General features: G+C 44.9%; 1 protein-coding gene across 1 annotated transcript in view; it reads left to right on the top strand.

Moving 5' to 3' along the window:
* The window catches only part of dym (dymeclin), a 157,312-nt gene that overhangs the window by 72,934 nt on the left and 69,969 nt on the right, over positions 1–14,409 (top strand). Inside the window, exon 12 of the mRNA XM_042336031.1 lies at positions 541–635. Coding sequence (XP_042191965.1) covers positions 541–635 — 95 coding nt within the window. The remainder of the gene's footprint in view (positions 1–540; positions 636–14,409) is intronic.

Consider the following 14,409-nt stretch of genomic DNA (forward strand, 5'->3'; position numbering starts at 1 on the left):
GCCCAGTTTTCCCCTTTGCTGCTTTTGAGGACAATAACATTATAACCAACCTTGGCTCCTTGGAGCGCAAGTGATAGCTGGTGTTGTATAATGGATCCTTACATGGCAGGGGGAACCCATCAAGGTTATGCTGGTCACCTGATGTTTCTTTAGTTGGTATATGAGAGCAGGTTACTTCGTTTCCAATGCCGTTGCCCATCAAAATCCCTCCTGTTGCCTGTTGAAACTATTCCGGCTCACCCTTGTGTCATTTAAATTAGGTCCACAGCTGATTGATTTATTTTTCATTCAATATTCTTATCAGATTTTCTTCAACAATAACAAATGACATTTACACAGCTCATTTCACGGCAGGAGAAAGCGCTGACAGTTAGGGATTTGGACCTGAGCTGGGGGTTGGGATCAGGAGGGATGGAGGGCAGGGTGGGTTGGGGTAGAAGGATGATCTGAAGGCGCAGTCGAACAGGAGGGCCTTGAGAGGAGGCAAGAGAGGGAGTGAGGCGATTTTCCATTAATTTTTTCATCTGTTTCTTTCTGTAGGACAAGTACCTGCACACAAACTGCTTGGCCGCATTAGCCAATATGTCCGCCCAGTTTCGTTCACTTCACCAGTATGCAGCTCAGAGAATTATCAGGTAAGCCACCTCCTGTATTCCCCCAGTGTCACCGGACAGATGTGTTGTGAAAATCCAGTGTTTCAAGTATTAACAACAAACAAACAACAAAATTACATTTGTAAAGCACCTTTCACGTCCCAAGGCACTGAACAATCGAGCGTGGAATTAGCATCACGATTAAGGCTCACACATTAGTAACGGTTAGTAAGAGGTACACAACGCCAGTGGAAACGTTCCCCAATAGAAGGAGAAATGAGTGAAACGCTTTCAGATGACAAGAAACAAAGATTAACATTGACTTTTGGCAAGAGGAAACCTTTGTCTATGGTCAATCGAGCTCTGCAGCTCTGTGAATTTTGCAGATGCTGACAGTTGTAATATGACTTGCTCTGTCTGTATTCTCATTCCGATGTGACAGCCTCTCTGTGTGGAGACATCAAGCTCTCAGAGAACAAAGCCATGAGCAGGTGTAGTAAAAATATTAAAGCGTAATGCAAATCCTTTTTTCCAAGATAGCGCGACTTTTGCATCCACTTTGAATAGCAGATTTAGCAGGGGGAAGACCCAGCTTACACCAGCCTCAACCCCAAAGTGGGTTGAGTCCCAGCAGTTGAGTCTAACAACAGTTTGCCCTTATATGGACCATATTTGGCCCTTATGTGGAGTCCTGTAGCTCAGTGGTTAGAGCACTCGCTTCGCAAGCGTGAAACCTGGGTTCGAAATGCAAGACGAAATGTCAGGGCAAGTTTCCTTACTCTACACACCTCTGTTTACCTAGCAGTAAGTTCGAACATGGTTGTTAGTCGATTGGCAGATCTCTTTTCCGGGGGTAATAATACCTTCAAAAAATAATAGTAATAAATTGGTCACTTCAATCCGTGACTGTTTGTGGGACACTGCTATGCACATTTGGCTGCCGCGTTTTTCCCACAAAATATACAGTCAATTCATTTTACAGTATATTCTGTGAAGCGCTTTGAGCCATTTCGAAGACGAAATATGGTGCTATATCAAATGCAAGGATTATTATTATATGACACCTTTATCGTTGGATGATGTCTCAAAGTACTTTACAGGGACTGTGGATCACCAAGCAAGTTAGGATAGGGTTAGGCAAACTATAGATTGAAAGGATAGGTCTTTAGAAAGGTTTTGAAAACAGGGAGAGGATGGGTGATAGTAGGATTCGTGAGAGGGTTCAACAGAGCAGGGCAGAGTGGCTGAAAGCTCAGACACTGATGGTAGAATGAAGAGGGCGATGAACTTGTAGGGAGGGAGCAGGTGGCTGGAGGAGATTGCAAAGGTAGAGATAGGGCAAGGGCATGGAGGGACTTTAAGGTCTTGGGGGACTGTGAGCCAGTGGAATCTGGAGAGGTTGGGGATGATGGGCTCACGGAACGTAAAGCAGGAGAGGATACAAGCTGCAGAGCTCTTGATTATGACAAAAGTACAATCACTGCTCCACAGTAAATCCTGCGCAGAGACGTCCTCCGGCCACAAAATATATTATAATTTATTGCAGTGTGGTGTGGTGTTCAAGCTGATGGTTCACATGGACTAGCCTAGAGAGAGACCGAGCAGTCCAGCTGGCAATATTAGATAGGCCAGTGACTTACCTCTGTGTCCTTGGTCCATTAAATTGGCTCCATTAAAATTGGTAAAGGTGACCGCGATACTTTGAATAGAAAGTCCTTTCTCCACACCCCTTTCTTTTACCAATTAATGATCCTTTATCCTCCTGAAATAAAAATTATTCAAACGTTACATGGGTAACAAATAAAACAGGATCACTATTTGCTTGTGCATCCAGCCCCTCCGTCTCCCACTGGAATTTCAGGGAGTATTTAATTGGCAGAACATCAGCACCTCTCCTGCCAGCATTGCTAAAGCATTGCCTGCTTTCTTGTTTATTTTAAATATCACTGTGCGTATTTTTCATTAACAGAACTTACTGTCAGGGGGAGTGAAAAGATTTTTATTTGGTCAGCCGGGTGTCTGACCCACACAGAGACCCATTATCGTGGATAATGGTATCTATCTAAACCAGACTGTGTGTTCCAAATATGTATGCCACCTACACACAGATATTTCACCTTGCTCAAAATGGAATGAGCACGCTCTTCCTGGAGAGATGTAGCCTATTTCTGAGAGCATGAGTGCAAGTTGGCCAGAGCCCAAGAGTTGGGGCCCCCAGAATATGTGTTGGTTAAATTGGCTTTAGTCTAATCAGCTAAATGCGCACATCTTGCCATTGTCTGGTAAACTTCTCGCTGCTTGTTCCGCTAGGACTACCCTACCTGTTAGAGTTTTGGCATACCAGGGTTAACAGGAGCTGAGTGGAAAAATCCTTGCCCCCATTGACCAGCCTGACCCTTCAAGTCCTGCCGATGATCCAGGCTGGGCTGTGGTGTCATCAGATCCAGCCACTCCCTTGGCCCAGCCTGCTTCATGTCAGCCATTCTGCTCCTGCTCTCTATCCATCTCGGAGATCCTCTGACTGGCTGCACCTCCCTCCCCACTTTAGAAAGCCTTATCTCTTTATCCCTCTATTGGTCATCTTCCCCCCCACCCACCCCCAACCGGGATGAATGCCCAGTCAGATGTGTACATCGCTTTGAGATGTCCTCCCGATATAAAACACATCATATGACTGATATTGTACTATAAAGGTCTATGATTGTAAGACGTAGAAAATCTCTGTGTCATTTCGGTACAATGCTCCTGGCTTATGTTTTGCAAAATGAATGAGACAACCCTTATGTCTTGAACATTGATACTCACTCGCTTGATGACAGTCGAGGGCAGTCATCTTAAAATACCCCAGGGGGTGGGGGTGTAACACAGGAAACACTAAAGCAGAGTCTGTGGTTAATGGCTCCCATGAGAAAAGAAAAAGTTACTTTATTTACAACTTTCTTTTAAAAAAACTATTAAGCAACGCCTAAATGCTCGATGGGAAATTGAAGAAGCTTCAGTTGGTTCCAGCAGAGCGTACGTGCGTGTGTGTGCGCATGTGTGCCTCACAAGCCAGCAGCCTTTGGGAGGAGAAGGGGCTTTTGTTCTTGCAATATATTGGGGTCAGTTTTTAGCAGCAAATCTTGCATCTAGGTCAGAAGGTTGAGACTTCGAACCTCACGTCAGGGATTGATTGTCGACATCATCCCTGCTTCGTGCCACATTGCTGCGCCCGACTACTCAGTCACTACACTTTACAGTAATTACAGCAAAACATTTTGCTGTTGTAAGCCCCGTATCACTGCATTTTACACTGTATCCTCTAAGGTGCCTTCCTCACATGAAAGGTGGTAAATCAGCAACAACAGCAACAACTTGCATAGCACCGCTCATGCGGGGTAGCATCCCAGAGCGCCTGACAGCGGCATAGAACCACGCTGAGGAGGGTAGAGGTGACCATAGGCACAGTTGAAGAGGAAGGTCTTCAGGTTCAACCTGAAGATGTGGAAGGTGGAAGCAAGGCAGAGGGATAGAGGGAGAGTGCTCCAGAGTTTCAAATGCAAGGATGATTATTATTTAGGTCCAGAAGATAGATAGCACCCATCCGAATCTGTTTTTCCCCTCTCCAGCCTGAATAGCCAACTTCTCCACTGTACCAATAACATCCCCATCAGTTCCCTGAACTGTGTTAAAGCAGAACATTCTTAGGAACCTGTCGTTTGATAATGGTGAGGCTGGGTCCCCACCCCAGCATCTCGCTTCTGCTTCCTGTTTTCGCCAGAGTGAAGATTTTAGCATTAATTAATTTTCAAAGTGCTTCACAGAAATGCAGTCAGAGCCCGCGCAGGCTGGGAGATTGGGGACACACAAGGGAGACGACCGCAAGCGTAGTCAAGGTTTTTAGAAGGGTTTTGAAAGCAGAGAGGAAGAAAAAGGGATTTAGAGAGAGTTCTAGAGAGCAATGCCAAGGTGGAAGCTTATACATTGATGGTAGGAAGGAGGAAGTGGAGCAGACTTGAGGTTGCGAGAGGGAGGGGTTAGTCAGACTGCAGGAGATCACAGAAGAAGGGTGGGTCGAGGGTGCGGAGTAGTTTGTAATTTAGAATGAGGATCTTAAGTCAATCCGCTGAGGTATAATAATAATAATAATATTCGGTTTCAATATAACGCTTTATCACATCTTCGAGACGTCTCAAAGCGCTTTACAGAATATACCGCAAAGTGAATTGACTGTATATTTTTTGGGCGAAATACAGCAGCCAATTGCGCACAGCAGCATCCCACAAACAATCGTGGATTGAAGCGACCAATTCTGTTATTTTTTAAAGGAGTTATTCATGTATAATTGACTGTATATTTTGAGGACAAAACGGGAACTATTGGAGACTGACGGGGAGTGGGGGGGATTAACCCATAATATTTTGACTCCACCTGAACAGAAAGCCAGGATTTGGGTTTTACGAATGACAATGCAGCGATAGATGCACTGTGTCAGCAGAGATCATGTGCCTTTAAACTCCCAACGTGGGGTTTGAGCCTTTTGACTCAAAGGCAAGAGAGAGAGTACCACCAACTGAGACAGTATTTTTACCTGCTGACCAGAAACATCCAACGACTCTCTGGTAGCAAAAGTGCATTCTCCCACAAGAAAGTCCCTGATGAAGACGCCTCCTTGGGACATTTAGGTTCTTGCAGATGTTCACCCTTTGCGCAGGGCGAGTGGGTGAAGATGCGAGTAATGGGGCAAACCTTTTCCTTGGGATAAGCTCTGTGACGCTGCTAGCGTAGTAACTCTATAAAGCACCAGGTCTGATCATTCCACCACTGGGGACATGACCTGTAGCACTTAAACTGGCATCAAGTCCGGAAGGGAGGGAGGAGAGAGAGGAAATTGTCTCCAAATTCTTGGAAGTGATCGGTGGGGGAACTAGTATTGGACCTCGTAAATTAACTAAATAAAGTTTTAAGAAGAGAGAGGGGGTGTGGTGGCGGTTGGAGTGGGGGGAAGGGCTGTGCTGTGCGAGGTTAGTTACACAAGGTCAGAATGGCAGTAAGTACCGCTGGGCGAGCTGAACCCTGTTTGCGGTTCCTGTGATCTTTACGTTTGAAACACGTTTTGCTGAAACATTGTTGAAACTTGAGATGTGTTTTTGTCTGTCTGTCTGTCTGCCTTTTCAGTGTGGAAGGCATTTAATGGTCTTCTAAATGATATGCTATGTTGGCAGTCAAATCTATCTCTTACATGTCTTCTCCCCTCTTCTCTTGTTTCTGTTTCTCTCTTTCACTCTCTCTCTCTCTCTGTGTGCTTTGAATAATAATCCTTGCATTTGATATAGCGCCTCATCACGTCTTCAAAACGTCTCAAAGCGCTTTGCAGATTAACGCCAACAACTTGTATTTACACAGTGCCCCCTCATGCAGGGTAGGGTCTCAGATTGCTTGGCAGTAGCGGAACTGGAGGGAGGAACATACTGTAAAGTGAATTGTTTTGTGAGTAATCTTTCATCGCTTTTTTTCTCTGCGTTTTATGGGCCATTTTTAAGATGTCACCTTCTCAGCAGGATCAGCGCAATCAATGAAATCAATCTCAGTCCAAGGAGCTCATAAGGATGATTGTTGCAGGAAGAGAAGAGCTTCACACTGCCACAGAGGAGGTTAAGGGAGGAGATGGGGGTGGGGGGTCTAATTGAACTCTTCATAACGTGGGTGACACAAATTCACGTTTTCATTGGAATTGGTAAAAGGAAAAACAATTTAACTTGGGTTAAGACTGTGTGGAGGACCTGGGTTCAATTCCCGACAGGGCGGAACCGTAGGCAAGTTTTCTTACTCCACACACCTCTGTTTACTAAGCAATAAGTAGGAACGTGGTTGTTAGTCGATTGGCGGATCATTTTCTGGTGGTAATAATCCCTCCAAAGAAAAATTATGATTTGGTCACTCAATCCACTACTGTTTGTGGCACATTGCTGTGTGCAGTTGGCTGCCATGTTTCGTCCACAAACTATACAGTCAATTCAGTTGACAGTATATTCTGTGAAGCGCTTTGAGACGTCTCAACGATATGATATTGCGCTATATCAGTTGCAAAGTTTATTATTATTAAGATCAAATGGGCCAAAGGGCGTTCTTCATCCAAACCGACCTTGTAATATGGTGGCCGTGGAATGTGTTCAGTCAGGGAGAGAAGCTGCTGCTGAATTGATTGGTAATTAATTTTTTTCTCGCTTTTGAAATTGTTTTCAGCCTTTAGTCTGGTGAAGAAGCACAAGAGCATTCTGCATTCTCATCATTATTATGATGAGAATGCAGAATACTTTACCACAGAAACTGTTACAAGGCTCAGTCCCATATCCACATTTAATAGGGAATTGGAGAGATATTTGAGGAACAATATAAGATGATGTGGAGGGGGGCGAAACGCCTATTGCGCACAGCAATCTTTTACAAACAATCATGGATTCAGTGACCAAATTTTTATTTAATAATAGTAATAATCCTTGTATTTGATATAGCGCCTTATCATGTCTTTGAGACGTCTCAAAGCGCTTCACAGAATACACTGTAAAGTGAATTGACTGTATATTGCGCACAGCAATGTCCCACAAAGAGTCGAAGATTGAGTAACCACAATTTTTTTGAAGGAATTATTACCCCCAGAAAAGCGATCCGCCAATCGTCTAACAACCAGGTTCTTACTTACTGCTCGCTAAACAGAGGCGTGTGGAGTAAGGAAACTTGCCTAAGATTTCTCCCCGGGAATTGAGCCCAGATCTTCTTGCTTGCGAGGCAAGTGCTCCAACCAATACATGAAAGGACTCCACAAATGTCCCTACTAAAATACTAGAATTCGCCTACAATATACAATCCCTACACTTTACAGTAGAAGGACACTATAAAACAGATGAGAACAATAAGCTTACTTGTTCGCCCACAAATATACAGTCAATTCACTTTACAGTGTGTTCTGTGAAGCGCTTTGGGACGTCCTCCTGACGTGAAAAGCGCTATATCAAATGCAAGGATTATTATTATTATTATTATTGTTGTTGTAAGGTGAATTGAATGCCGCTGTTAAAATTTCCCATCAGACAGGATAGAGTTTAAGATCTTGGTCCTCACTTTCAAAGCCCTCGATGGTCTTGCTTCCCCCCTACCTCTACAACCTCCTAACCTCTCAACCTGCCCACGCCCTCTGGTCAGCCGGCTCTGGCCTGCTTCACTTCTCCCTACTCTCCCTCCCCACCATTGCTCTCCACCCTCCCCGATCCCGACCCCCAGTTTAGTTCTGAAACACATTGACCAGCGCCTTGGGACATCCTCCCGACGTGAAAGGCGTTTTACAAATGTAATTTTGTTATTGTTGGTGTAGCAGTTGACTCATTTTATCGTTATTCTCATAGGATTCATACAACAACAACAAGATTCCATTTATAAAGCGCCTTTCACGTCAGGAGGACGTCCCAAAGCGCTGCACAGTTGGGTCATGACCCGAGCATTGGGGGGAAATGGTCAGGGTGAGGGGAGGGAAGGGAGGGAGCGAGGAGGGGGGAAATGGTCAGAGTGAGGGGAGGGAAGGGAGGGAGCGAGGAGGGGGAAGAGAGTCGAGAGGGGAGGTGAAGGCTCGGTCAAAGAGAAAGGTTTTGAGACCGGCCTTGAAGGAGGAAAGGGAGGAAGCGGCGAAGGCACTGGGGGATGGAGTTCCAGAGCCTCGGGGCTGAGAGGCTGAAGGCCCGGCCACCGATGGTAGGGCGGTTGGGGCGGGGGACGTGGAGCAGACCGGATTCATAGGGTAACCTAGAACCGGGCTGTTGGAAATTTCATAGGGTCACTTCCCCTTTAAGATATTCTACTGCTTGAATGGAAATGTCAGAGGATTTTAAACCTGCATTTAAAAAAAACTTGTTCTGTGTAAGGTTGGTCTGCAGTTCATTTACGCAAGGATGACTGAACAGAGAGCAGCTCAGCGGGGTGGATTATTATGCTATCTATTATGCACATGTGTATGTAACGCCTGTGTTTAACAACCAATGGAATTTATTAATTAGCGACCGAGACTTTAATTAACTTTTGTTATTATTAATAATAATAACCAATAATTTTCACTAACTCAATTAAATATCTTCTTATTAATAAGAGACCTTGGTGAGTTAACATATCACCTGAAAGTCCCTCTGAGCACATGATAATTGCATTTAATATAGCGCCTTATCACGTCTTCACAGACTGTGAATTGGTTGCATATTTTATGGGCGAAACACGGCAGCCGATTGAGCGCAGCAGTGTACCACAAACAGTTGTGGATTGAGTGACTAATTTTTAAAAAATTTTTGAAGAAAAAGCGATCCCCTAATGACTAAAAAACGGGTTCCTACTTACTGTTAAGTAACCAGAGCTTGTTTTGCCCTGACGGGAATCAAACCGAGGTCTCTCACTCATGAGACGAATGCTATAACCACTGAGCTCCACAATGGTGTATGATAGACAACATCAAGAATCTTTACTTTTGTTTTGGTCAGCCGGGTGTCTGACACATGCGGAAACCTATCACCGTGCTTAAGAATCTCCAAACTAAACTGAGAATTCCCTGCATCCCATCTACATCCCATTGTGGAGTCCTGTAGCTCAGTGGTTAGAGCACTCGCTTTGCAAGTGAGAGACCTGAGTTCAATTCCAGGCAGGGCGAAACCTTGGGCAAGTTTCCTTACTCCACACAGAGCCTAATAATAATCCCTCCAAAAAACCAAAAACAATAATTAAATTGGTCATTTTCAATCTACGACTGTTTGTGGGACATTGCTGTGCGCAATTGGCTGCCGCGTTCGCCCACAAATATACAGTCAATTCACTTTACAGTGTGTTCTGTGAAGCGCTTTGGGACGTCCTCCTGACGTGAAAAGCGCTATATCAAATGCAAGGATTATTATTATTATTATTATTATTATTATTACACATGGAAATCCCAGAGATAGATTGTTGGAATGGAATGCGCTCTCTCTCCACACATCCTGTTTACTTAATTCCAAAAAGTATTAGGCGCAGGTTAACAAGAGCCAAGGCTTGAGGACCCCAGAGTGTGCGTTGGGGCAACTGCTGAAGTCTGACCAGCTGAAATCACATAATTTACCATTGACATCACTGTCTGGCAAGGTTTCCCACTGCTTATCCAGCAAGGACCCGCCTACACATTGGGGCTTTGTCTTGCAGGGTTAAACAGTTGCTGTGTCTGCCCTTCCAATCCTGCCGATGAGCCAGTGTTGTCATCAGCAGTGCCCTGGAATACTCACACCATTCACAAAGAAGAAAACCTTAGAGCAGTTATTTTTTAGAAGGGGAGAGGTTGGAATGTGTTAGTGTCCAGGGGGGACTTGGGTGTCCTTGTACACCAATCACAGAAAGTTAGTCTGCAGGTGCAGCGAGCAATTAGGAAGGCGAATGGTATGTTAGCATTCATTATGAAAGGATTAGAGTATAAGAGTAGGGAAGTCTTGCCGCAACTCTATAGGGCCCTGGTGAGACCACACCTGGAATACTGTGTGCAGTTTTGGTCTCTTTATTTAAGGAAGGATGTACTTGCCTTGGAGGGCGTGCAGCGTAGATTTACTAGGTAGTACCAGGGATGAAGGGGATAAGTTACGAGGATAGACTGACCAATTTGGGCCTATATTCTCTAGAATATAGAAGAATTAGAGGGGATCTTATAGAAACCTATAAGATCATCAAAGGGCATGATAGAGTAGGTAGTGGGAGATTGTTTCCCCTGGTTGGAGAAAGTAAAACCAGGGGTCACAACCTTAAAATCAGAGGCAGCCTTTTCGCACTGAGTTGAGGAAGAACTTCTTCACTCAAAGGGTGGTGATTGTATGGAACTCACTACCCCAAAGGGCTGTTGACGCTCAGTGCTTGAACATATTCAAGACTGAGATAGATAGATTTTTTATTGCAAAAGGGATTAAGGGATATGGGGATAAGGCAGGGTCAGGTTATTAGCTGGAGTTAGATTAGAAGATCAGCCATGATTGAATGGCGGGGCAGGCTTGAAGGGCCAAATGGCCTACTCCTGCTCCTACATGTTATGTTATATTAAAGGAAAGGTGACTTAATGTGATGTTAATGGGATAGGTTTTTAGGTGATTTTAGAAGAGTGGGGGCCAGAGGGAGGGGACAAATCCTATCAATGGTGGGGCAGAGCTGGCATGGAAGAGGTGAAAATTGGCAGAGCAGAGGGGTTGGGAGGAGGGAGTAGGAATGCGGGAGATGATGTTGGCTCGGGCATTTGAAGGTGAGGACAAGGATCTTAAAGTAAATCTTCTGAGCGATAGGGAGCTGGCCGAGTATGGGGGGGATGTTGGCAGGGGTGAGAAGGTGGGCTTGCTGTTCTGAATGATGTAGACCGGTGTGTAATGTTTGTGAGGACAGGCATAGAGCTCATTTCCACCCCCCTTCCTCAGCCATGAATAAGTAACCTGCCACCTCTCACTGTCTACTCGTGCACATAGAAAAGCCATTTGGGTGAGGTAGTGGAGGTTGCCAGACACCTGTCAAATGAGAAGCCAGCCCGAGTCACCTTCAGGAGATAATCAGAGAGAAAACAGAAGCATAAGTGCCCGCAGAGCTGTCCACAGCACTAGGTACAGACAAGCAAAGTTCTATCAATGTGTTGGGCTCTTGTTAGAAGAGAGGGAAAGGCAGCTTTTACTGCAGGTGATCCCTCTCCCATTTAAACCAGTGGTGACAATAGTACTATTTTTGCTCAGCCTGGTGTCTGATACATGCAGAAACCCATCACCATGCTTAAGAGTATCCGAACCAAGCTAAGAATTCCCTGCATCTCACCTACACATGGAAATCCCAGAGATAGGTTGTTGGAATGGAATGTGATCTGTCACTCTCTCCCTGGAGGGATGTATCCTGCTTACCTAATGCGAAGAGTACTAGGTGCACGTTGGCAAGAGCCAAGGTTTGGGGAGACACCAGAATGTGCGTTGGGGTAACTGCTGGAGTCTAACCAGCTAAAACCTCATAGCTTGCTACTGGTAACAATAATATTAATTCCAATAATATATCCTTGCATTTGGTCCAGCGCCTTTCATATCCGCAGGACGTCACAAAGCGCTTCGCAGGATTTTACCGTAAAGGTAAAGCCTAGACTGTATTGAGTTTAAAGTCAGTCACAAAGTGGGTTTTCACCCACAACCTTCTGACTCGTGAGAGAGAGAGTGCTACCAGCTGCCAGCCTGAACAGCACGCTGAATGCCAACACCTCAGAGAGATATTGAAGCAGCATCTGCCAGTGCAGAGATCTTAACGGTCAAGAGCAGTGAGCGACTCCAGGTATCCAGAATTTAAACATATCCGGTCCGGAACTGACTGCCCACCCCGCCTGAAAAAAAAATCATAGACTCCCTACTTTCCTCACCGCCTTCACAGTGACCAGGGACATTGACTTTGACTCAGACTGTTTGTATAAAATACATAGTCACTACACTTTACAGAATATTCTGTGAAGCGCTTTGAGACATCTCAACGACACATATAAGACATTATATCAACCTGTAGCTCAGTGGTTAGAGCACTCGCCTCGCAAGCAAGAGACCTGGGTTCGATTCCTGGCAAGGCGGAAATTTGGGCAAATTTCCTTACTCCACACACATGATAATAATCCTTCAAGAAAAAAAACAATAATTGGGTCACTCAATCCATGACTGTTTGTGGGACACTGCTGGACGCAATTGGCTGCCGCATTTCACTTACAAAATATACATTCAATTCACTTTACAGTGTATTCTGTAAAGTTCTTTGAAACATCTAGATGTGAAAAGCGCTATAATAAATGCAAGGATTATTATTATTGTAGGCAGCTGCTATCATCGATAACAGCTTTTAAGAGAAAAGTAGATAATTATTTGAGGAGGACAAGTTTGCTGGACTATGGGGAGAAAGCGGGGGAGTAGGATTGAGTTGGATAGCTATTTTCAAAGAGCCAGCACAGACACGATGGGCCGAATGGCCTCCTTCAGTGCTGTATAATTCTATGATTCTACGATCATCCACCATACCTGCCTCTCTCTCTCTTTCTCTCCCTCTCTCTCTCTCTCTCTCTCCCTCTATCTATCTCCCTTCCTCTTCTGACTGCAGACACAGGATCTATTCAAAAAGGCCATTGTTTTCTTCTTATTAGTGCAATTTTAAAAAAAATTGGTCTTTGTGTCTTTTCTTTCCCCTCCGACTTTGTCTTTCAGTTTTACCAGCCGCCTCCTGCGGAGATACCTGTATGTGTTGGACAGAATGTATTTTCCGCGCTCCCACTGCACCACGCTGCACCAGTGCTTCTCATCTGTCAATGACACTGGAGAGGACGTAGTGTATTTTCCCTGCTCTAACATTCTCAGGTCCTATGCTAACAGGTTAATAAAGCTCTGCTGTCCCTGTGTTTGGTGTTATCTGCCGTCTCTCCCCAGCTTTGCATGTCACTGCGATGTTGCCGTGTTGCTCCCCAGAAGCTCTGTTAAAGCCACATCATCTCCTGATGTCTTCACTCTTTTTAGAAACGTCTGTAACTTTGCCCGAAAGGGACATCATCTTAAAATTAGTGCTCAAGTCATTTAGGAGTGAAATCAGGAAGCATTTTTTTCAAAGTAGCCCTCTGCCTAACCTTCGCCCACACCCATAAGCTAACTCGCCCACAAAATATACAGTCAATTCACTTTACAGTATATTCTGTGAAGCGCTTTGAGACGTCTCGAAGACGTGATAAGGCGCTATATCAAATATAGCAAGGATTATTATTATTAACTCTTCCATTGACAGTTATGAACCCCTGCCCTGATTACTTGCTCACATAATTCAAACGAGTCACATTTTAGCAGCAATTTCTATCCAGATACGCAATGGATGATTTAAACTTTCGCTGACTATTATAACTTTGTGTATTCCCCACATTTCACCCACAAAAAATACACTTGAAAGTATATCCTGTGAGGCGCTTTGAGACGTCTCAACGTCTCAACGACGCACTGTATCAAATGCAAGGATTATTATTCTAAATTATTTTAGGTGAGGGTGGAGGCGAGAGAGAGAGAGGATGGGTGGAGGCAGAGGGCAAGTGTTCAATGAAGAAGCGTCACGATTTGAAACCATTTCACAATTCTGTACCGTTTTGTTTGAAGGAGATTCTCGTGGCTTTAAGCCGTTTTCACACTGCTGCAAGCTGCAGTGGGGGGGGGCAGGTGCATGTTTGTAAACAGTAATGCGACTGCATGAAAGAATGCGTCATGTTGGTGCAGCAGCAGCATGTTTGCTGGATGCCCACGTGCCCTTTCCCTGGGGTCAGACTGTTAAATGTACCCATTTCATTCCTAGCCTCTGGCTCATTCTGTGACTTACTCCAATTGTAAGTGGGTCCTGTACAGGGCAGTGTTGGTAATAGGGCAACTGCCTCCACACAATATTGCACTAAACTGCTAATTTGCCTTTGTCTTTGCATGTGTCTCTGTGTGGATTTCAGCGGGGGAAAGTGTATTCATTCTTCTGTGCATTATACAGGAAGGTAGGAGGGAGGAGGCTTGTGGGAGTATAAGCACCGATGGACTAGTTGGGCTAGATGGCCTGTTTCCATGCTATGTATCCATAGCCAAAGCCTTTGTGACTGTGGAGTTTTCTTTGCCCAATTTTTACCTCCTGACATCACCTGCTCTCTACACGACCCTGACCTCACTCCCCCTCCAGAAGTGCCTCTCCATTTTTTTTTGTGTTCCTGATTCCAGAGGGCAGTGCCAGCCTATCTGAGCTCAGATACCACAGCCCAGACAAGAGATTGGACCGGAATCTGCCTGGT

The sequence above is a fragment of the Callorhinchus milii genome, unplaced genomic scaffold (assembly GCF_018977255.1).
Source record: "Callorhinchus milii isolate IMCB2004 unplaced genomic scaffold, IMCB_Cmil_1.0 Scaffold1, whole genome shotgun sequence".
Classification (NCBI taxonomy): domain Eukaryota; kingdom Metazoa; phylum Chordata; class Chondrichthyes; order Chimaeriformes; family Callorhinchidae; genus Callorhinchus; species Callorhinchus milii.